This window comes from Atta cephalotes, assembly GCF_000143395.1.
Source record: "Atta cephalotes unplaced genomic scaffold scaffold00012, whole genome shotgun sequence".
Classification (NCBI taxonomy): Eukaryota; Metazoa; Arthropoda; class Insecta; order Hymenoptera; family Formicidae; genus Atta; species Atta cephalotes.
The window spans coordinates 1246105-1271639 of NW_012130076.1; the positions used below are offsets into that span (position 1 = coordinate 1246105).

The 25535-nt window shown below is 31.7% G+C and overlaps 1 protein-coding gene across 1 annotated transcript in view; it reads right to left on the minus strand.

Moving 5' to 3' along the window:
• Positions 1 to 5115: 5115 nt before the first annotated feature.
• The window catches only part of LOC105617334 (neurotrimin), a gene marked incomplete at its 5' end in the record, with an annotated part of 93513 nt that continues 73093 nt past the window's right edge, over positions 5116 to 25535 (minus strand). The window contains 4 exons of the mRNA XM_012198897.1: positions 5116 to 5276; positions 5718 to 5786; positions 14898 to 14936; positions 15785 to 15934. Coding sequence (XP_012054287.1) covers positions 5116 to 5276; positions 5718 to 5786; positions 14898 to 14936; positions 15785 to 15934 — 419 coding nt within the window. The remainder of the gene's footprint in view (positions 5277 to 5717; positions 5787 to 14897; positions 14937 to 15784; positions 15935 to 25535) is intronic.

Genomic DNA, 25535 nt, shown 5'->3' on the forward strand with positions numbered 1-25535 from the left:
GAGAGAGAGAGAGAAAAATGTGAGAGAAAGATAACGCTCCCACGTTTTTATTACATATGCAGAGACATATATAGTTACGCCACCAATCAGCACAGATAATGCATTCTACCTGTACACACTATGACATTTTAATGCTTATTTCTTATATATATATAAATATGGTACTCGCCACTTACTTTCTAAACCAACGTTACTTAGTTATGCTTCGTATTACTCTTCATTACTCTTTATTACAAATCCATACTTTTTCCTCCACGATTCCTTACGCGCGTTGTAGCATGTCTGATGCGTATGATGTGTGTTATCTACAATGTCAATGATACAAAAGTAGTTGCTCTGAATATCTTCGATATATATTGTTCAATTGTCGCACAGTCGTTTTACATGTTAAATAATTCATGAACGCCTAAGCTTCACACAACTGCAATGTGTAATCCTATTAATGAATGCTACTCGATACGCAATGTATTGCATAATGATTCAATCGAGGTGTTGAGCATCTTTAGAGAATATGCGCATATGTCTAATGATATTTAAATTAAAATTTCACTTAAATTAAATCAAATTTTATTAATTGGATTAATCAAAAGTATTATTTTCGCTGCACTATTCGAATATTTCAGCGCAATTTTATATTTTTTTAAAATAGATACGTCTCACTCTTAATCATAGAATATGTAATATTTAAATTAAAATTTAATTTAAATTACATTTTATGAATTAATTAAAAATCATTAATATTATCTTTGCCCGATTACCGGATTATTAAACTTAAATTTGTATATTATATTATAAAATAGGTACGTCTCATACTTAATTACACAAGATTCATATTTTAATATTAAATATTAAATTAATTATATATTAAATTAATATTAAATTAAAATTTAACTTAAATTACATTTTATAAATTAATTAAAAGTCATTGTATTATTTTCGTTGCGCGGCTTGTATTTTTGAGCAACATAAGTGTATATATTTTAAAATAAATACGTTAAGATAATTTATTAAAATTGTTAAAGCTTTTATAAAATCAATATTTGCTTCAAAGTAAATATAATGTGTCTTATATTAAAATGATTCAATTTCCTTTTATACCGAAGGAATACAGATACTTGTATGTGATATGTCTTCTTATATACAATATTCTGCAGAGATATGTACAATATTCTGCACTATTATTTTTCCAAACTGCATCCATCATAATTATTCCAGAGTATACTTAATCAACATTAATTATCGATGCTCACACTATTCAATTTGGAGTATTTAAGCTTGCAAAGCCGTTCTATTTACAAAGTTAATTGCAAGCAATTGTGCTCGCCAAAAGATGTCAATCTACTGGAAGGAAATTACATTATATCGAAAGTAGCTAAAATGTCATATTAAATAAAATAGAATCATTAAAGGAAGGCTGCTAACTTAATTATCTCTACGCGGAGAGAAAGAATTGATCAATCTCTTTATTTCCATGGCAAATTATTCTCGCATACTTGCATAGTTTATTTGCCATTTTTATTCTATTTTTTTTTGGTTTCTCAATGCTCGGATAACAGCTCTCTTTTTAATAGCAAGAACTCGATCTCTTCTTACAGTTTTGCTTTATTCTTCTATTGTTTTTTTTTATTGCAGTCTGCTTAACCTATTTCAAAACTCTTTCATAGCCGATATTCAATAATAAGCTCTCTATTTGCATACGTATACATACATCAGTGAACGAAAACACAAAGCGCCACGTGCAAGCTCTGCATCGTGATATTGTACTGTGATTCAGACCGTACAGGGTGTCCCAGTTTATAGAATGTGTTATCCAAAGCTCTGACAGCTTAAGTGAAGCCCTACGAATATTTGCATCGATTACGAAGCAAATATTGATACGTTGCGCAACGTTAATAGTTAATAATACGGAAATTGCAGTTATAACTATCGGTTGCGTATTCATAGAATAAATTGATGCAGTCTCTTAGTAAATGATGGATGTCTTAATAAATAATTCACGCGCTGTCAAACACCTTAAATGAATGTTATTTCGCGAGTTTATCTGATATTGTCGAGGAAGTGTATCTATTTTATTTTACGAGAAGTGATATTCTTCGCTAGACCTCGTATAACAATGTGACAATATATGAATGTTTTATCAGCCTATTCTAGTATGTACAGTACGTTCAGATTTAGAGCATAATAAAGTGAGATCTATTCACACGCAGTACATTGACCACTCGGAATTTATTTAAGGATGCCAAGAGAGCCTCCTCAGTCTTGTACTTATTACGTATATTATATACAGATTATGTGATATACTCTCTGGTATTTGTTATTTTAAGAAAAATAGGATTACTGAAATGTTGTGTATTCTCTTTAAATATTTAATTTTTATATTCTTCCCGAAATGTGAATTGAAATTCTAAAATTAATTGCACTCTACTTTATAATCTTAGAAAAAAATTTATAATTATTTATTTCGTTTTGGAACGAAATTTGTAAAGAAAAAGATTAATAAATAAATAATTGTTGTTAATTAGCAAGATATAAAATATAGGATAAATCAATTTATTAATTTGATATTCTGCAGGAAGAAAATCGAAGAAATACCGATGTGACAATGTTACATGTGTATACATACTGCCTATTTACGAATATATATATATATATATATATATATATATATATATATATATATATACTAGTAATTTATATACTAATATTCTATACATAGTATATTAATGTATTATACATGGTACTATACAAAGAGTTGTTATAGAATAGATTTCTATAAACGCGAATGTCCGTCTCGGTAAAAATGATGAACAATTTAAGATGTCTGCCGAGGTTTTTTGGTGCAAATATTCAAGCGATGACTATTAATATAATGCGCCTCGGATATTCTATGAGATTAATATTAATTATTCCATGCACAGCAATCGTCTTAAGTCAGGTCAGAAGTTATGAAAAGTCATGTATATACAATAATGCCAATCGATGTCACTGCGTCGATACAGCTTTTAAAAGATAGTTAATAATCTTATTTGAGAAGACCAATTTGAAATATCTATTTAATAAGAGTTAAATCCAGTGAATTCTACAATATATTAAAGCGAATCTTCTTTATACTAAACTATAGAAAACTGCGCAGTCTGGCGGAAAAAAGAAAAGCAAACAGTATTGATCTTTCTAACTCTTTTCTATTTAATAAAAATAGAAATAATAATATAAGCATAATAAAACAGCGTTAGCCAATCAGCGAATTCCTGAGAAAGAAAACAATATCAACTTTACATTAAAGTGTCCCTGTTTAGGAATTGAGACATCTTCACTTTTCGATAACTGCAGTATGTTATATAGAGTTCAATGGTTAAATTTTGCGATGTGCTAATAGTACAAACTCGCTGTGACTTGAATAGCTTACATATCGAAAAGAATTATGATAGAAAAATAAATAAAAATTGAAAAATAAAACGCTTTTTAAAGTAATATTGAATTAGAAGAAAATACTGTCGTCTTTGTAGTATTAAAAAGTATTAAATATTATTAAATGAAAAAATTAATTAAATAATATTAAATAAAATCAAACAATGAAATTAAACACATATGTGTGAGAAACGCCACATTTAGTCAAGGCAGTTCTTTGTATCCCATAATATTTCTTGTAAATTCACATAATTTTCAGTTCAAAGCACTCTGCACCAATTATTGATTCTGAAACACAGTCCTAAATCGAAACTAGAGTAATATTACAAATTAAAAAGTATTCACTTTCATGTCGTAAAGAAATAAAATCAGGAAATTACTAATACGGATGCTTATTATTCGTAAGAAAGAGAATTATAACAAATAAATAAAAACCTTATTGTGAACATAATAAAAAATTTCAGCTGGATATATTATCAGATAATATTTGGCTATGCGGATAGCAAATAATATTTATATTTTCCGGATATCTCTGGTGCATCCCTAACATTTTTCCAATTTTATTTAACTTTCATTACTGATTTTCTTGCTTTATTTGCAATGTAATTTTACATACGATGTGCAAATGGTATTCTTTGAAATATACTTAACATATTTTTAAAAGTTTACGAGAAGAAAGATCGGCAGAGTGTGAATGAAGCATGTGAAGCTGTCCAAGAGTTCATCGTTTACTTGAATTGGACAGCTCCGTTCTAGCATAGAATTCCTCTAATAAGCGTCTAGACAATAACTGCCTTTCCCAGCAATTGGCGTAGCCGCATCGTCGCATCGTTGCATCGTTTGGTTGTCGCTTCGTAATAGTCGTCCGACGTTGGGATACACCGTCCGGATAGCCAATTAAAAATGACGCGAAACAGTACAAACTGTCCATCTTTTGTCGTCTCGTTTTTCCACAAATGTCCATCTTGTTTCAACAAGAACACTTTTTGCTTACTGCTCGTTGTCAGAATCGATCGAGTTTTGCAGAGTGAAAGTACGTGCTTTTTGACCTAATTCAAAAATATTGCTCACACATTATTTCATAAAGAATTTGTTAGCTGCATGCAACGTTGTCTCAGTTACATAGAATATCGTCTAGCTATAGTATAAAGAAATAAAATGATCACTTATGGACAGACAACAAGTTTTTTTTCAATTTAGAGTTAAGTTAGATACAGGAGAATTAAGAGCAAAAAAACTTAATTTGTATTTTTCTTACATAACAAAAATTAATACTTTATCAAAGTCATGATAACGCTCGAAATTTATGGATATTTCAGTTATATCTGCAATGCCATTAATGGGACTCTAAAATAAATCCGGCGTTCCCCAACATGATAATGTAATTTCGGTCGCATGGGGTAGATTTGCGCGGTCCAACTCTGGTTCCGAAACTGTCCGTAATGACTGTCCCTTAAGTCGTAATCCTCCCTTAGCGAAACTCCGCTGGCGAACGGTGCCAGCCGGAGCCCGTCGCGCACTCTAACGCTATTTATAATATTATTATTCTATTGTTAAGTTTAAAGTGGTCAACGCAGTCCTCGACGATATTCATCCTCGACGGAAGTCCCTGAGCGATGGCTTTACAAGTGGATGTACAAAGTCACGATGATGGCTCGATGATCGGATTACGCGTGCGATGGCGTGCAGGACCGTCGTGGGTAAATCTCAGGCCGGATGTAACGTTCGCATCTGCGGATGATGATGGAGGTACAGGCACAGCGCGACAAGAATCACCAGCAGCAACGAGCTACCGTTGCTAGTAGCGCTGGATTCATCATAGTCCGCTACGTCGCCGCCGTTCTCCTTTCGACCTCGTAGTTTCAAATCTACGAGAGATTGTGAAATATGTATGATCAAAACGCGATCAAGAAATTTGCGTTTGAAAACAAGAAAAAGTTTATTTTTGCAATAAAAAACGAAAATATTTTGTATATACAAATAAACAAAGGAGGCCGTATTATATTTAAAACAGAGTTTGGAACTTAATGATATTTTTGTGTGAATATTTCCAGTTCAAACTGCACATCGATTATTTGTCAATTCTTTTTTAAAATATTTTAATACTTTCAATAAAATTTTAAATAATTAAAAAAATATTTTTTGCTTTTTCCATATCGATTTTATTAAACTTAAAACGTTCTGAAAAATTTGTTCAAAACGTGTTTTTAAAATATTTAAATTTAATGAATCTTGATATTAGAAAGAAAAAAAAAGTGAAGTAAAGATTAGCTTTGTTGAAATTAAATTCTGATATTTAATGTGTATACCTCGTTCCTTTAGCATATCTTGATTTCCCTCCAGGATATTATTGTTCCCTGAATTATGTCTTGCTTTACCTGCAAACAAAGTGAGATATTGAACGATATCGTTCCTCTCTGAAACGAAGTTTATATTTTGATATTATCAATATTGTTCGAATAAATATTTACGAAAACTTTTAATCATAAGATACACCTAATTATGAATATTCCGTTTTATTCTGTACTCACAATCAGTGTAATTAATTTTCTATCGATGTTAGCTTTATTAATCGACAATTGTTAATTAAATGCATACCTCAATTAGCAGCATTTATTTGATAACTTTTACTCTGTTACGTAAACGTAGGAAATTCAGTGTCGGCCATCCGTATAAATTAACGGATGAAACATTATTCAATTGATTATTTTAGTCGTTTTCCCATTCTCTTCCTTGATTAATTGCCCGCTGAATGTCTTTAAAGTAATTTGTTTTGCGTGATATTCAGTTTCGGATGGTACGTCACGAAACTACTAATGACAACGGTTGTTAAATCAATTGCCGGGAAGTAGCAATGACAGTAGGCACGAAAATTTAAAACGATTTCTGAGACAGATTTACGTGATAGAATACAGATTTAAATGAATACAAATTGTTCTTTTACATACATCACTGTATTGAAAGAAAAATGATATAAGTAAAAAACTAGTATTTTTAGATTAGTTTAATGAAAATTAACTGTTAAGATTAATATATTTTTGTGGAAAGACGTTATACATTTATAGCTCATTTGCTTAATCTTTATTATTAAGAAATATTTTATATTAAGGTTCAGTGTTCAAATTTTAAAAACTCTAAACTAAAAAGATATAGTTTTGAACACATTATACATATTATAAATAATACATTATAGATATACGTATTTATATTACGTTATACGCTTTGCTGAAAATATATAATATGAAGTGAAATTATAGAGACTGCATATTCACTATCTAAATTAAGCTGTTTCAATTTAAAATTTTAAAAATATTCTAATGAAAAATTGTTAATTTCGAAATCATTTTTCTACCAACGCAGTGATATATCGGATAGTGGTAATCCTGCTATCTTTCATGAATAAAAAATGCCCCCGAGAGTTTATTCCTCTCTATAAAAAATACGGTCAAATTTTTGTCCTTTGCACAGAATTGCGGCGAGTTTAAAGCTAAATAACGATATAAAAAAAAACAAGGAAAAAAGAGCGGTGGATGCTCTTGTCGCTATTGAAAAAGCGATCTAACGTTTTGCTCACGGTAGGAGATCGCTAGTTCGTTTGTCTCCATGAAAAATGCAGCTTGGACTGTGTGTTTTCTCAAGTAATGAGAAGAACAAGTGGGAACGAGACCGTTGGTATTCGATAAAGCAAGCTTGGCGCAGATTGTGAAAGGGCTTATGATATGACCAACGTGTTTACTTCCACGTTGTTAAGTTGCACGAAGTTTCAAAGACGTCGCGTCGTTACTTTCGCGTGCGCCGGATAATTGACCCGTGGCTTTATCCACGTGTCTCATATTTTCGCCCCAAGAAAACGTGGTAGATACATTAACTACTCTGACATGTGGAAGATAAAAATAAAACAAATCCTATTAAAAGTTACTAACTGGACATGCCAAATCCGCTTTACCCTTAACAGAAACATCGATAATACTATTTCAATTTTCCATTATCACCAGGAATAGTATTTACACTGTTTCGCACATTTAACTATGTTCGCCCGCATCGAGGTATGTATATATTTAAGCGCATGTGGCGAAGTAGAAAGAGTTCAATAAAATTGATCCAGGGCATTGAAACCCGGTCTCTCTAATAAATCTTCTCTCGCGCGTGTAACGTAATGTCGCTTCCCAATCTGTTGGCATCAAAATATTTTGCATATATCGATTTCCGGTCGCCGGGCGAACGGGAAGTCGCGCCGAAGACGGGTCAATAATAAATCCCGGATTTTTCATTATGATGGCGCGGAAGATACTCGATGAAATATGAAAGCAAGTTACCTTTTGCGAAGCAGCTCGTGCTGACATCATTTCGTACTCCGATTATTTATTGCCGGCAACACGCGCCCTTCGTACTACTAATTATCGTGATTTCTATGTACGGTTATGTAATCGTACATTGGTCCAAAAATATTGCTTCAGCATTATTGAATGGATGGAAATACATTTGGAGTGTTTGTGTAAGTGAAGATACTTAGATCTTTTTAAACAGCGTGCATTGTTAAATTCATAATATCAAATTATATCCAAGATGAGTTATTTTTAATCATTTCTACACTTTTAAAAATATCGATGTGGATTTAATACCAGGTAGTCTATATAATTCTCGCATTAGAGCTAATATTATACTAATACGATGTTGTATAAATGTCAACACGGTATTTATAACTTCTAACGTTTATATCAACATTATCATGGTATAGATATTATTATGGTATAGATTTAAAATCCATAGTGTTAAATTTACATCATGCTGATGTCAATATTAATATTAACACAGTGAGAATCATATAGATTCCATGAAATTAAATCTTCATTGATATTTTTTAAAGTATATAAATCGTTACTGCTTCTACTTAATACGTTGTTGATTTAACTAAAACAATTGAGTTTTAACTCCAGAAAATGTATTAAATATAAATATTTGATTAGTTTATTATGTACATATGTTAATATGGATATTATTTACTTTTTAATCGTAGAAATGAATTGATTCACATTTTGATATACATAGAAATTAAAAATGATAAACGCTATTTAACTCAAGAGATTGAATTACTAGTGTTTGATTAATATCTAACAGTGTGGAGAGAATATTGTTTCTAACTAGCTCTCTATTTGTCATAAAGCTGAATCTTATTAAGATACAATTTTTCATTTATTCATATAAGCTTCTTAATTTAATTGTTAATTTAAATTTGCAGTTTTAACTTTAATGAATTTTTAACAATTGAGCCTTTCTCATTTTTAATTCAATTCAATTTTTTACTTTTTGATTATATGAATAAAAAATCCTATATTTAGTAATTTTTCTTATGTAAGTATAATAAGCACTATAAGAAGAGGAATCAAATCAGGATGAAATCTATGATACAATTGTTCCAATATATTATATAAATGATTGTAAATAAATTCACACATGGATAACTACATTTGTTCTTACAGACATTTTTTTTTAGCTTTTTAATTATAAAGATAATAAAAATTGTAATGAACTGATTTATGAAAAGGCGTTAGTCGCTACGTATAATATGCCGAATTAATTCGTGTTTATATATCGCGTTTATATCCCATTATCTTGCACGTCGCGTTGCGGCGACTGCATAAAGACTCGCGATGAAATCGTATTCTGCGACCGAGAGGAGTCCGTGTGGCCGTAAAAACATCGATTAGCCATAAAGCGAAGACGGGGCGAGATGTTTAAAGTTTTCCCGTTGCGAAATGAACCATTAAAGGAGCGAGAGAAGACTCTCAAGCGCCTTGGAACTATATCGCGACTGACGAGAGTGCCTTAAAGCACGTGCTTCAAAGACTGAGTTTTATATCGACGTTTTTCATCCTGATATAGTACGCATACGCGGCAGTTATATTACATTATAACAGTACGATAGAGAGAAGACGCATAACAACGTCTCAATCACGTCGAATAAACATTTTTATATCCTTACAGTTTTTCCAGTCATAATCACCGAAACTGATAACTGGTAATACAGTGCAACAAATTTTTATCAATTTTTTGTTTCTCAACAAGTATAACCGGATATTTCTTGTAGGGCTTTTTATACTGATTTAGAGAATGGATTTTCAAAAAATTTCATCATTTTATTTTTTTTAAATCTTCATTTTGAGAATTTCTTATATAATAACGCAAATTTATAATATATGATGATAATATATAGCTATAAAAAATTTAAATATTTTTTTACAATGTACGAAAGTGAATGATGTGAAGCCTTTTTTATTGTTTATGTTTTAAATAATATATTAAGATAACAAAATTTATGAGCGATATTTAATACAAAAAAATTACACTAATTTAGAAAGTTTCTGTTTTTCAATACTCGAATAGTGATTCTTATGTATTGTACTCCGTAAAATAAAAGAAAAGAAATTGTAAAAAGAAATTCAGATTTCTAAAATTTTTTCAAAAATAGAGTCCTTGATTTCTTAAAATATGTGAGTGATGGAATTTAACCTTATATTCTTTTTGAGAATCCTCATTAAGAATCCTTACGATGCAGTGTAATTATTTGCAACATACAATATATTTAAAACATTCGATTTATGAGAGCTTAAAACAGGATTGGAAGTTTGCAAAAATATAGACTGGTATATTGTTCCTTTGTGCAATGTTTCGACGATGAATACATTTTGCAGCGGAAAGAGAAAAAGCCCAATGTAGATAACAAAATACTTTACGTGCGCTTAGTTAATACTCGGGCAGAGCACAACGAAATACAGTGAAGCACGGTACGGCACGGCGCACTGACATGTAATTTACCATCTCCTTTGAGGGGCCGATGTATTGTTCCACAAAGCTCTTCCTGTATTATTATCTCTTTGAATACATCAGCGTACTCGAAATACCGCATTGAGAGAGAAGAGAGTCTTTCGCGAATTGGTACTCTAAAGTCTAAACGTCTCTGCCCGCCATTTTGTCCCTTTCAATACTCATTTGCACACTAAAAATAAATTCAGTAATATTATATCCATTATCATATTAAATATTTTATATTAAATAAATGTACGATATTATTAGGAAATTTAAGCGACGAGATCGAATATTTTACCATCAATTTTTAAACATGCCCAACATATTTTTATCATGTTAGAGCAGTTGTAATTTTTAAGGGTCAGGTATATATAATCTCTGCAAAAAGTTAACTGGAATTGAAAATTTATACTTTCCACAAAAATATACATTGGAAACAGTTCTATAAGATCAACATTATATATTTATATTTAATAATACAATTTTATAATTTAAATGAAAATTTTCTTATTTTATTTTGATTATTTTTTTTAAAATATGTCTACTGCTTATTGAAATGCAAGATCCAAGTTCTAAATAGCCGTTTAATTTTTGTATTACTTTCAAATACAATATAGAAAACTCTGTAATTTTTTCATAACTCTTTATGTTAAAAAAAATATGTAATATATGTAATATATTCTTAAAATCTTAAAAAATATATATTTTTCCATATAAAACGACATATAATAAGAGATATATATATGTGTGTGTGTGTGTGTGTGTGTGTGTGCGTGTGTGTGTGTGTGTGCGTGCGCGCGCGTGCGCGTGTGTGTGCGTGCGTGCGCGCGCGTGCGCGTGTGTGTGCGTGCGTGCGTATGTGTGTGTGTGTGTGTGTGTGTGTGTGTGTGTGTGTGTGTGTGTGTGTGTATAAGCTGCTAAAACCGCAACTTTCCAAAGTACCTCTTTTTTTTAATCTTCCCGATGTTGAATATTCTTTTTCCAAGGAACTTTTATTTCTCTAACGGATATGCGCCAGGTTACTTAGGGAAAAGTATGTTACGCACAACCTCGAGACGTTAACGCGACGTGCAAGAGGAAAGCCGAAGGTGGAGAGGCGGTCCCTTTGCGGGGAGAACTTTGGTTTTGCCCTTTTTCTTTGCGATGAAAAGCAGGTTGGCGCGATAGGTGTAGGAGCCGAAACGTTATTCATCCGAGTCTCTTTAAAAAGTCGTTTCTCTGAACGTCTATCTCTGCTATCGTAGATATATGCGCGCGAACCTCTGTACATTCTGCATCAAGCTTGCATGAAGCTCGATGCGGACTTTTTGTGCGTATTTCTCTCGTGACTAATGCTGTACATCGGCTAACCCAAGGTGGCAAATTTTGAGGCAACAAATTTTTGAAAGAATTTTTTTAAGCATTAAAATAATGTTCATAGATGATTTAAAATTACTAAACAAGATAATTCATAGTGAATCGCAATGTATAGCGCATAAAGAAAGATTAAATGTGCTTTCTGTTCTTATTGTGGGAAATATACTTATTATTTTATTAATTTGTGTAACAAATCTTGTCGTATGTTTTTTTACTATTTTTATCCTTCGAATAAATAAAATATTTTTTAAAAATCTTGAAAAAATTAATTTTTTAATTAATCTAATATAATTACTAAAAAAATTTACCTAGGTGGCATTACATTTTAAAAGAACGCTCAAAAATATTTCGTATGTGCAATGGGCGCAAAATGGATTAATGTGGCCCTGCTCACAACAACGATCTGTAGAGATGCAAATGGTCGGCTGGTCGGCTGGTCGGTTCGCGAAATCCGACACGATGACTTCTATTCATCCGCGATTTCATGCTGAAATAGTGTCGACCCCTCTCTTAAAGTCTCCGCGCTCGACGCTGGAGAAGCTCGAAGTTGGTCGGGTGGAAAACTTGAAATGCCTTAACAAGCGCGGGTGACACAGATTCGCGCAAACGTGCCGCTTTTGAATTGCGTTCTCTGCGGTGGTTCGTGTACATGCTTCCCATTACGATATTGTTAATAGAAATTACATTCCTAGAATCGCGGCGATGTTTGAGAGCGTACCGGAAAATAATAAGCGTTTGCATTGCATTCAGAATTATTAGATTGTATCCTCGAAAATATATTTTAGTCTGCTTAATGCTTACTCATGTATATTTGGCAGTGTCATGGGAAATATTATTTACAAAACACATATTCTCGAAGTTGATAAAAAAATATAAACTTACTCATTTCTTATGAAAGAATATTTCGAAAACAATACTAACAAGGAATATTATTCAAGTGTCCTACACGATTTTTCTTAAAAAAATTTTATCATAACATCTTTCCAAAATTCGCGCAGCATGGACTGTGTTAATAAGATTTATTAATATATTTCATATCGCGCCAATTTTAAGTGATTGTAAATGACTGAGCGTCCAATTATAAGTGACTGCATGGGCATGCATCATAGTATCTTTGTTTTTGTTATATTTGTTAAATAACTTATATTTCATAATGGTTAAAAACAATTATTATTATTAACAATAATAAACGATTTATTAGAAGTTATTATTAATAGTTAAAAAAGAATAGTTTAACATATCATTATTATAATATATACTATATTATAATTATATATATTATAATTATATGCCCATATATGTATAATATCAAAAATTACTTAATTACATTTCTTCTTATAACTACAATATCAAACGGCCTGAAAGTCCAGCGTGAATCATTGATGACTAACGTGTCGCATCAATTATCGATGATTCACGCTGAAACGTGTTAAATATTATAAAATATAAGAAACACATTTTTTTATACTTATTCAATCTCAAAAAAGATATCTCAAGAGATAAAAACCTTTAAAAAGTTTTATGAAAATCCTTTCTCGGTAAAATCTCCGAAACTATATGTTGTATCGAAAAATGTTAGAATAAAATTTATTCAATTTTTATTATAAAATTAAATTGCGCAATAATAAAATTTTTATTTATTATTCTTTTTTTTTATAAAATTCCTCAGTTTCCAATCAATTTTCGCAAAACTTATTATTATTTAATTCTACGATAAAAAGCAAATAAATATTAAAATAGTCTAAAATAGTTTTTTCGATGCACTTTTAAAAAATTATTTTATCCTTTAAATTTGAAATTTAAAGGGCACGTATAAAAAATTATATATGTACAAAATATAAAAATCTCTTAGATTTGTATCTCTGCAATTTAAAATAAAAAAATCTCTTAGATATTTACATAAAAAAAAGAATAAATTGATGTTGAATATTTGGATAATAATCTTTGTAAAAGATTGTACACAAGCACAATGTTCAATATATAATTTCGAAAAATTTATTTCTGTGGTTCAACTCAAACAGAGAACACGATGCACGGATCCGATCGCACAAACTGGCTACTCGATCTAATTAATCAGCGACCCGTTCGTCCGCCACAAGTACACTGCGCTTCATCATTCAAAAAGTACCTCTCAATACAAAGCGAGCAGTAAGAGCGGACGATCGATTTATATTTCGTGCAACGAAATTGAAATGAAGCGGTTAATTAATTAATGGCTTAGTATCTCTACGAAGTCCTTCCATTGAAATTCATAAAGCAATTTCGAAATTAAGTCGCGAGTCCCTTCATCTCTTTATTCGAAAGGGTTTCTCCTCATTAGTGCAAAATTTCTGATATAGCAGATGCGTGTAATTTTTGTAAAAATACTTTACGATATTGTATTATAATATACACTGTAAAAAGTTCCATGTAAAATTACAAATTATAAATTATAGCAGGTAATTTTGAATGTCACTATTAAAGTTGTATATTTACACACGTAAATAAAGTTGCAACTTATAAATATAATTATTGTTTTTTTATAATTAAATAATTAAATAATTTAACAATTAAATAATTAAACAACTTGCAAAAGTAAGTTTACAATTAAAATTAAATTTATAGAAATATTTACATAATGATTCGCTAATAAATTACGTACAATTTTTCTTAAATATTATATATGTATAATGATGCGGTCACATTCATGTTCACACTTATGGAATCATTTCATCCTTGTTGTTTATCAAAATTAAAGAAAAACAAATGATGCTTATGAGCGTTAAGAATATAAATCGCAACTAATATATCGCAACTATATATACGAATGTAAAAATATATAATATTACTATTACATTATACACAATATTACAACAATTACACAAAAAATATAAAATATACTAAATTATTATATTGCTATTTTCCGTCTAATATAAAGATACACTTACACAATTAAACCAAAGGTACACAATGCAATTTTTCATGCTAGATCGCATGCGACGTAAATTACTAGACTAGAAATTCTGCGTTCTGTGTGGTGCAATTCTAGTAATTTACTAAATCGCGTGCAATCTAGCACGAAAAATCGCATTAATTAATGTACCTCGAGTTTTATAAATAAAAATACCAATTTTTGTAAAAAATGCACAATTTTATGTACTTCCACTATAAACTGCGTAATTTTTATATAGATTATTTATATAATTTTATATTTACATTTTACTCTTTTTATACTTGATATTACAAAATCTTGCACACTAATTTCGTTGCACGAAAAGTTATTCTTTATGTTAAAAACAAGACTTACTCTCTTTCGGACAATTGTATAAGTAGAAAATGCTACTTACCTTTGTACTTGGTGATGCTGGAATTGGAGCCCGATATTGCTGAAAAGTAAATAACAGCATTCAATATTATTCAAACGACACTGACATCGTGTACTTCAAAGTCAGATGTCAGATATTTAAAGCGTAAGCTGAAGAATCTCTCGAGTCGCGTAGATCTTTGGAAAGAGGACTCGATAAGGCCCGGCGGCAGTAGCTAAGAAATAACGAGGCGAGCAATAACGCGCGATAGTCTTTTCAAGTCACACTTCCTAACTCGCGACTTTGTTTATACGCTGCCCTAACTCGCGGAGATTCTGACTCCTTGTTATCCTTCACTTTACGGATATAAACAATTTCCACGGGTTGCAAGTATGCCTCGTCTATTTTCAGGATCCGGGCGATTCGCGCACTTTAGCGAATATTACTTGCGACTCTAAGTACAGCGCGAAATGTTGAAGTCCGACAAACTTTTCCCGTGATTCCGAATCGAGATCTTCGTCCTCTCGCGCACACGGCCGCCAGAGAATATTTTTGCGAAATATTGTTTTATTCATAAGCGCGCAGGCGCTTTTTAAGAATATAAGGTCTTGGCCTTGCCTCCTTTGGGATTTCAGTCGCTGTCTCAGTAAAAATTCCAACTATTTTAACGCAGCTGCTGCTTAATAAGCTGCAGCTAGCACGCGAGTGAGCCACACGGCACCGCCGTGTTTTGTCGAATCCGAAGTACGCCTCGCGAAGTATCTCGCATAACGGCGAACAATGCAATTTTATTACAATTTATTCTACGGAATTCCCTGGCGCGGCGCGACATATTAGTTCTATGAGACAACGGCTATTACGCGAGGTCATTAATACATGGTGCAGCGAGAAAAAATTTCAGAGCCGAGATGTCATAGTTATATACTTACGATAGACCTTAATGCTGCCGTCAGTATCGCCCAACGAGTTCCTAGACACACATTTATACGAGCCGTAATCCGTTGGACTGACGGAGTTTATCGTCAGCCTCATGTGTATTTTGTACGCGTTATCTTTCAGCACTGGATCGTATTTTCCTCCTGCAAACAGATCGTAATCCCAGTCAGTAATACGCTGTGCAGTTTTATTTGTCGTGTTTTTTTTTTCATTTTTCATTATCGTTAGAATAAATGATGCCCGCGGTAGTCGTGCCGGATTACGTCGATCGAGTTAGAGCGATATATATACCTGCTCTCTTTTCTCTTTCTCTTTTTCTAAAAAAAAAAAAAGAAATGATATGTGTGTGTAGACATTATATCTATGCTCTTTGTCCCAATTCCAGAAAAAAATCACGCTTAAATCAACCAGACGCGCCAGCGCGCATACCGAAATAAAAAAAAATTAAAATAAAAAATAACAACAAAAAAAACATTCGCTTTCCCGTCATGTGCTGTCAGTCACCGTTTGCCCGGGGTTACCTGTCATTCCCTTGACGTGATTTACTCTTTCGGGTGGAGCTTGAAAATAGAAGTACGACAGGATCGCAGGTATTTTTATCGGAATATGCGGCGGTAATCGAAGGCTTTTAAATAACCGTCCGTCCTTCGCGCATCCATGGTATGTGGGTCAACTGGCGTGGTGACAATACGCGAAAAATCTCATAGAAATAATTCAACGCCCTTGGAACAATAGCGACGGTCGGATGGGAAAACCGGAATTCAACGAAGAGGCCTATTTCCTAATTATTTCCTGCCTCGAGAAGTCGATCGAGCGATTTAATAAGTGGCGGGCGCGATCTATTTGGACGACAGCCGTGTCTCGTGAAACTTTTTCTCTTCGTTTCGTGATTGATTTTACGGACGTGAGTTTTTCGATACTCCCTGCTCGTCATGAAAGTTTAAGCAGTGCAATGTAACAAAACGTGTGGATAAAACATACGTTTTCTGTTACACATAATTAAATTTCTTTATCGTCGTGAAAGATTGATGTGGGATTTCGTTCGTGAGTTTCGAGAATTATTGTCTACTTGTCCCTCGTTCGGAAATAAACGTGACTATAAATTTTAAATTGACTTTGCGGAGATATACGACATCCACGGGATGAAAACAGATTGAAAATCACTAATGCTTTTTTTTATTGAAATGCGCCGCAAAGCGATTATCCGATAATTTTGCAAATATCTATTGCAATTCTCCTATAATCTCCATTCGCTATATGCAATTTGTCAATTTACGATTCTCATAAAATCCTGTAAACGTGGTCGTAATAACATGAAATTGTGAATATCAACATTCGCGATCACGGAAAGCGCATTATCCGTTCCGAATCCATTCGAAGACGAATCCAAAGTACGTTTCAGTTCAACGATTGTATCTCTTTTATTGTTCTGTTTTGCATTCCATGCTGACGCCTTTCGCACGACATCACGCCCGGAAAACGCCGTTTGTGATCTTCTTCTGGACCGAGAACCGGAAGCGCCGTTGAATGGAGCCGTTCGAAACCGAAATCACGTTAACTTAAGACCGCCGCGCGTCGAATATCGAAATAGTCGCGACGCGACGTACCGGCATACCATCTTCCGGACTGATTGAACTATTGTGACGTTACCTTCGACAGCCATGAGTATTCGCAGACGACTGTCGAATCTGAACGGGCCGTTTCCGACCCGAAATCGAACGCCATTTATTACGAACGCCGATCGGCAGCCGGGCGATTTGCCAACCGTTTTGATAAAACGTAGGATCTTAGATGCTCGGATCGATTATGCAAGTTGTGTCACATGAAGCAAATGCATAGAAATCGTCTTGACCCTCGACGGCGACAACTTAAAATTGTAGCTTCGAATTCAAAGATGATTTCCGGCATTTTGAATGGTATATATAGACGCGTGCGGTATTGTCGAATGACTCGTTCGAAGTATTGAAAAGCGAAAAGTATAAGAAAAATTCGAAAATTTTTTTCTATCACGAGGAAATCCTGGAAAGAACTGACTCGCACAGTTAAAAAATTTATGTTAAATTTGACACATTTCATGTGCTCTAAACTTTGTATTAATTCAACACGACAGAAATATAGATTTTTTTCTTTAGGAAACACAGTTGATATAAACGCCGTTCTATCCCTCTAAGCATACAATGAATAATAAAGACTGAATGACATTAATTGTGTCGACTGTAATTCCTAAAAGAAAAAGAACCTATATTAAAAAGTAACATAAATATGTAAAATATGATGTTTATTAAAAATTAATATAATAAATTAACAAATAAAAATATAATACTGAAACAATTTGTACAGTTGAAAAATTTGTGTTAAATTTAACACATGTCCCGAATTTTTATATTAACACAAGATAAACATGTTAAAAAATAATACAAATATTATGTAAAAAAATTAATACAAAAAACGTAACATTGATACATTTTATAAGTAATAATATGTCTTCTAATTAAAATTAACATTGTAATATGTTAAATTAATATGTTTCAATAAACTTAACATTTATATAACATTATATTAACATATTTTATTCATCATAGAATTTATATTTTAAAAAATATTATTTTTATATTAATTGGTCATTTATTCATAAAAATGTTATTTTAACACTAATATATGTTAAATACTTTCTCATGACTCTTGTATTTCTGCATATCAGTTCAACATAAAATGTTCAAATAACACAATCATATTATGTTAAATTAATATTCTGATATATTAAAAATTTAACATGAAAATTTTAATAAGGACCGGTTTTAATACAAATACAAATTTTGTTTACTGTATACATTCGATCGAAGTATATTGAATCACCATCAGTTGCTGATCAATAAAGTGAAGAATTTCTGGATTGCCAATAAACTCCTATGTATCGAGGATTTACACAAACTGTCTGAACTACAATTTTATCATCTCGCAAGCTAATGTTTAACATTTGGCGAATATAACGAGCAAAAACGAAATAACGCCCTTTAATATTGCTCGAGTCAGCCGACTTTTCTACTCTTTAAGAACTCTACCAAATCGCTGCAAAGTCCTCGTGTACGAGTGCTTAAAAAGGAAAAAACAAGAAACTTTCTTTTCGTGCTGTTTCATAGGTAAGAGAAAATTATTGAGATGACAAATGCTTTTGTATAAATTGCTTGCCTCGATGTTAGAATTTGGTGATGTCAGTGTAGTGTTCCGTTTCTTTCCGAGGGAAAAATTCCGTTTCTATTATACGTGCTATTGGCGTGAACGATTTAGAGGTGATTCGGTTTATATAGGATAAAACTTGAATTATACAGAGTGAGTTGCCAGAAAATGTAGGTTATTGAAACCGCCCTGGTAGAAATAGCGCTATGAATATTGGAATACTTAATGAAAATGGTTGCATTTTTATAGGTTTTTATTTTTATACCTAAGATAATCAAGAAGTTATCATTCCAATTTTAATTTATTGACAATAAAAATGTAACAAGGAGAGATCGGACATTATATTCATTTATATTATATACTAATACAAAAAAGAAGATTTTAAGTATCTAAAAATTTAGATTTAAAAATAATTTTGTTGAATAATCAAAATATTTCGAGCATTATAGAATATTGATGAAATGCTGCAAAAAATTCTAACAGACTAACTACATAATTATATTTTTGTAATTAAATAAAATTATTTTCAGATCTGTATTAGATAACTTTTAAATACTTTAGCAAAATTATTCTTTTTCTGCATTATACTTATTCTAATTTATAGATATTATTAACTTTACGATTGTTTATTGACTTTTCTTTTTAAGAATTATAGCTGAAACATTTATATTAATTTATATGAGTCTTTATTCACATTTTTATTGATTTATTTAAGAATAAATGAATCTTTCATTTTTTATTATATACCATACATTTTGTGACTATCTTTCTTCATTTTCTTTCCTTATTTCCATTACATTCCATTTAAGATATGCAAATTTGGGCGAAGCAAATTTTTTATGTACATGTGAAGCGCAATTTGATTGTAAGAAAGATATATAAAGCGAAATTGGTCAATCAAATAAGGAAGTGAATCACTTCCTTATTTGATTGACCAATCGTTTCTCCCTCGTGGAACATCACAGTATTTCTAGATTTGACGTCGCCACCAAGAACTATTTCCGATCTAAACGGTCGAGTTCGACACTATCTACCGTAGCATCGATCACGGTACGTCTTGTTAAAACGCGTGAAATCGCCTCCAATCATTTTTCCAGTCACGCCATTCGTACATGCATTCCGTGTGCCCTTCCGGCTCGCAATTTATTTCTCACCCTCTGGCGCATAATCGCCAAGGTGAATATATTACCTCCGTTGTTTGCGGCGTCTCCCATCGATGTAATCTCGTGAAGAATAACTTAACGGTCCAAACGACAGAAACAAACGTCAGCCCGTATTAGCTTTGATCACGTTCGCGGCCAAATAGTCGAGTGTAAAAAAGGAGAAATGCGGGACGTGCAATCTCGTGGATTCTGACATGAGCTCGGTCAAAAGCGAGCGAGATGAAATTTTCACAATCATAGCTCGTACCATCGGTTCTGTTTATTTGAATGCTTTCAATTAGACGCAAATGGAAATTGGCCGAAGAAATGAAAGAAAACACAGGATGTACGAACGTATAATTCGCATGGAACGTTTTCACCGCCCCGAGGCCAACCCCGATCGGCCTTTCATACCGTAGTGCACTACACGGTAACGAATATGTAACATAAAAAAGGACAAACAAAATAGCCCTTTGGCTCTCGAAACAATTGACAGCGATCTTCCGGGATGATTTAATCTGCAAATCCTAAAGTTTCTGTCCGGTTTTCCGTCGTGACTGACGTCGTATAGATTAATGAAACCATTTACATTTCGATGTCTGTTGATTAAATTTTTATTTGACCTTTATTTAATCTTTGATGTTTACTTGAATAAATTATTTCATTTTAATGACAAATTTTTATTTTAGCAATTGACGTATTAATTTATTCCTTATTATATTATTTTAATTATGGGTCTTTATATCAATACTGACAAAATTTCAGTTATTAATTAATCTTGTTTTCTGATTTGCATTGGTTTTCACTCAGCTTAACAAATACCTAGTAAACACCAATTAAAAGTAACATAACATCAACGTTATAATTTTTTACTCAACAATATAATTATTATGTACAACATGTGTATAGTACAATATCTTTATATTGTTAAGTATAAAATATCGATGTTATGTTGGTGCTTATTAGGTAGTGGATGAGGCATTTCTATATTATTGGAAATTTTTGAAGATACTTTATTTGATATCGAAAACACATAAATTCTGTAAATATCATTAAAGATGGCTGGAATGAAATCGAAATATTCGATTTTCCGATGTAATCATGAAGTAAATAGAATAAAGCGAAGTAATTTGGAGAAGTTAATAGATAAAAGATTGAAGTCGTGCATAATATATGTATTCAATTAAACATACAAAACATACAATATTGAATCAAAATAGTTTGTATGTTTAATGGAATACACTATGTACAACCTCAATCTTTCGTACAATTTGAAAATTTCTGTTAATCTATCCAAATCACTTCTTTATCCTGTATTGTTCAGTGAAAATCTTTGCGCACTGATTACCGCGTGATTACATTCTTATTTGCCTTTTATTTTGTCTTTAATGTTTCATATTATTTAATACGAAAAAAAATCTTCCACTTTTCGTATCGCATAATTTATCAGGCGGGAAGTGAATTTTATACGCGACGGTGTTTACGCGATCAAAATTTAATTTTTATCCCCCTCGTTTCGCTTTACTGCTATTAATCCCATTACTATTGATCAGCGCATGCTCAGCAATGCATAAAGAACGATATCTTTAAATTCTCCTATGAATGAAATCCTTTAATGCCATTTTATCCATGAATCTAATCTAGAAGTTAATTCCTTAAATGAGTTTCTACCGGAGAAACACGGCGCTGCTTTTAATTTACACGGCGGTTCGGCCTTGTATATCTTCGAAATAGATACAGGGAGGAAGGGAGGGGGGAGGAATATGGCGATTACAAGAGGCAATCTAGTTTTTAATACCGTTAGATTTATTTATTTAAGCAGTATCAGCCGCGGGCGCGCGAACATCTCGCGCGGCTCCTTCTTTCGGGTCGTTTATTCGACCGGAATTAGCCTTTGAATAATGCATGCGAATCCCGGTAGCACGTTAAAGGTATAACATGATTTTATCTGGTATTTATGAGGAAGGCTAAGGACGCGACGAGTGTGTATAAACGCCAAACATGGCTGAGATTGCCCTTTTCTGCGCCGACCGTTATTACATCACCTCTGTGGTTAGCATTTGCATCTGTATCGAACGCAATAATGTTGCACACAATGTGAGTTTTGACCCCTTACCCCCCTCCCCCTTACCCCCTCCACCGATCGTGTTAACACATAAATCCCGCGTCCGAAGATTTCTGTCAACTGTTTAAATGGAAGCTGGAAAGCCATAAGCATATCTCGTATACCTACAATAATGTAGGATAATTATGTTATCTGCAGAGTTTACAACGTAATTTTCTGCACATACACGGTAAAAACATTTTATATTTAGATTAAAACTCATCACCTATTAAAATTTTTGTTAAATTTTTAACATATTCGATTGATTAATTTCAAATATGTGATTGTGTTATTTAAGCATTTTATGTTAAATTGGTATTCAATTATATTCTTTAAAATAACACAATTTATAGTTTAGTGAACAATAAACACAATAATAATGTATTTTAAAATGTCATTCTGAGATAAATAAATAAATGAATAAATTTTAAAATAAATGTGTTAAATATAAATTTTAATTTTACTGTGAATTGTGTTAATTTAGCATATGGTTCCCTTTGAAAGTGACACATTTAAAAAATGTGACATTCGAGTTAAGACATAATCAAAAAATTTGGATTAAAAATACATTTCCCAACGAGTCCCAAATAATTCATTCAAATTTTTGTGTCAATTTAATATAAAAAGATAAATAAAAAGTAACACAAATGTTATGTAAAAAATTGACACAAAAAGTATTACTAACAATTTGTAAATAAACAATTTATAAAGTGGACGCATATTTTTCAGTAAAATTAACATTTATGATATGTTGAATCAACACATACTTTAATTATTCATCTTAGAATATAAATTTCAAAGTATATTATTTTCAATCGTGGGTAAGGTGATATTTTTCATAATAAGTTATTACAGGTTTTTATGGTGCTAATAGCGTTATTAAATCTATTAATTTAATTGAGATTATTATTTCAGTTTATGTTTGTGTTTTTCAAGTCCGACAAATCGAATTATGCGATGTTGTCTTTAAATATAAAAGATAAAATTACTTTTTTTTTATTTATTTTATATTCATATATGAATATTAAGCATTAAGACCCGACGTTTACTTACGTAAATGACTCTCTCTCTCTCTCTCTCTCTCTCTCTCTCTCTCTCTCTCTCTGTGTTTAAACGCTTCTCAATCTATTTTACTTTAATAGTATTATTTTTATGTATTTTTGATTCACATAAATTATAGTATTGTGATGATTATATTGCCACGACGGACGCCGCAAGCCGAACGTACGACAAGTTCGCGAATGCATATACATACTTCACGCATGTACGGAGATTGCTTATGAAGCAAAAGCAAGAGATCTTTATACTCATCAATTTCTTTTGACATGTCTTGACTCGTTTTTTGATATTGTTCGGGCATTTAAAAGCGAAATAAATTGTATAAAGCGTCTGCTACTAATATCTCGTATTTGAATCCGCTACTAATATCTCATATTTGAATCCGCATAAGTTAATTCTTTAAACGATTGTTATGTGTGAACTTAATCGTATTATTTAAATACAAATACAGAGTAATAATATAGACAAATAATAGGATATGTGAAAAAATATTATGATTTTGTAAGACGTCTGGAGAGAAGGATCAAGATGAGAGAGAAAAAATCGAGGAGTCGATACCGAGACATGCTTGATGTCAGATGCGCTCTTAAATCAGCTGTTCAGTAAAATTGTAACGTAAAATTATCGAACAGTGTAAAAATTCTTTCGATTAAACTCACATTATTCCTAAAGTATTATTTTGACATTAGAATAAAATGTTAATTTAGGCAAAATATTTAAATAACATAATCACATACTGTTAAATTAAAATTCAAATATGTTAAAAATTGAATACAAAATTTTGACAAAGTTAACTTGAGTTGATGATTGTTTCCGACATAAAATACAAAATATTTTCCTTCTGTGTAGCTGACTGAATTAAGATTACTCTACAATCCATCCGTCAAATTAGCACTTTGTAAGATTTTCTAAGAGATCATAATCAAACTTCTACAAAAGTAATACATTTTAAGTCGCATAATTTTTTTTTTTTTTTAGACAAAAAGGACAAACAACATTTGAAATTAAAATAAATTTTAGTGATCAGAGTTTAAAGAAGAAATTATTTTATTTTGAATTTTATCATTTTAGTTGATCAAGATAAATATCAATATCTAACTATAGATAATACTTCAAGTATTACTTGTATGACATGATAAATTATTTTGGATTTGTTATAATTATAACAATTATAATAATTTTGTAAGATATCAAAATTAAAAAAAAATATTTTTTTTAAGGATTGTGCAATAAAAATGATATTTGATTATATTTCAGAAAGTATATGTTTTTTGCCGATATTATTTAATTAATTAATAATTTTTTGGTTAAGTTGAATATAGTTTTTGAAAAATTTAATTTTGTTACTTATCACTTTTGAAGTAAGAATGACATTACAAGTCTGTTAACTTAAAAAATAAGTATGCTTTCATACCTTGCTTATAAATTATATCAATATTATATTTTTTACGTTAACTTTTAAATAAAATTTACTTCCTACTATATTTTTCTTGTGTTAAATCAACACAAAAATTTGATTAGATACGTAATTCGGGATACGTGAAATGTATTAATAAATATAAATGTAAATATAAATGTATAAATTTCACATAAATTTAGGATACATATTTATATCTTATATTTAATTTTATACAAATTTGCCAACTGTATATCAAACATGCGATAACGAAGAATAAAGTTAATTATGAAAGGCACGTAGAGGATATAAGAATTATAACTAGAGGATATAAAAATTATACTTATAGTTAATTTTCATTATGCGTTTTGTCCCTTGACTGTTGAAGGCGCGGCGACTATTGCTCATATTTTATAATAGGGATAATTTCTCTGCCATAAAAGTGCAGCGTAACCGTGCGCAGCTTCCTGCAGCGATTGAATGAGCTCGACAGGAACCATAGAAGTTTGTATATATATATATATACATCGTAATACGCTTCTGAAAGAGATACAGATCCGAAAAGGATCGATGCGAAGTATTGAAGCTGGCTTTTACAGGCGGCGCATAAAGCGGAGCGAAAACGTTCATACTCGCGCTTCGTTGGTGTGCGTGTTTATGCGTTCGGTATGAAGCTTTCATTATTCAGAGGGTTCGTTACAACCAGTTATTTTCCTTCCTCGCGAATGCACACTAGGCGGAGGAATACGCGTCGGGGGTGTAATTATCTCTCTCTCTCTCTCTCTNNNTNTNTCTCTCTCTCTCTCGTCTCTACTCTCTCTCGTACTACGTACGTCGTACGTACGACGTACGTACGCGACGCGNCG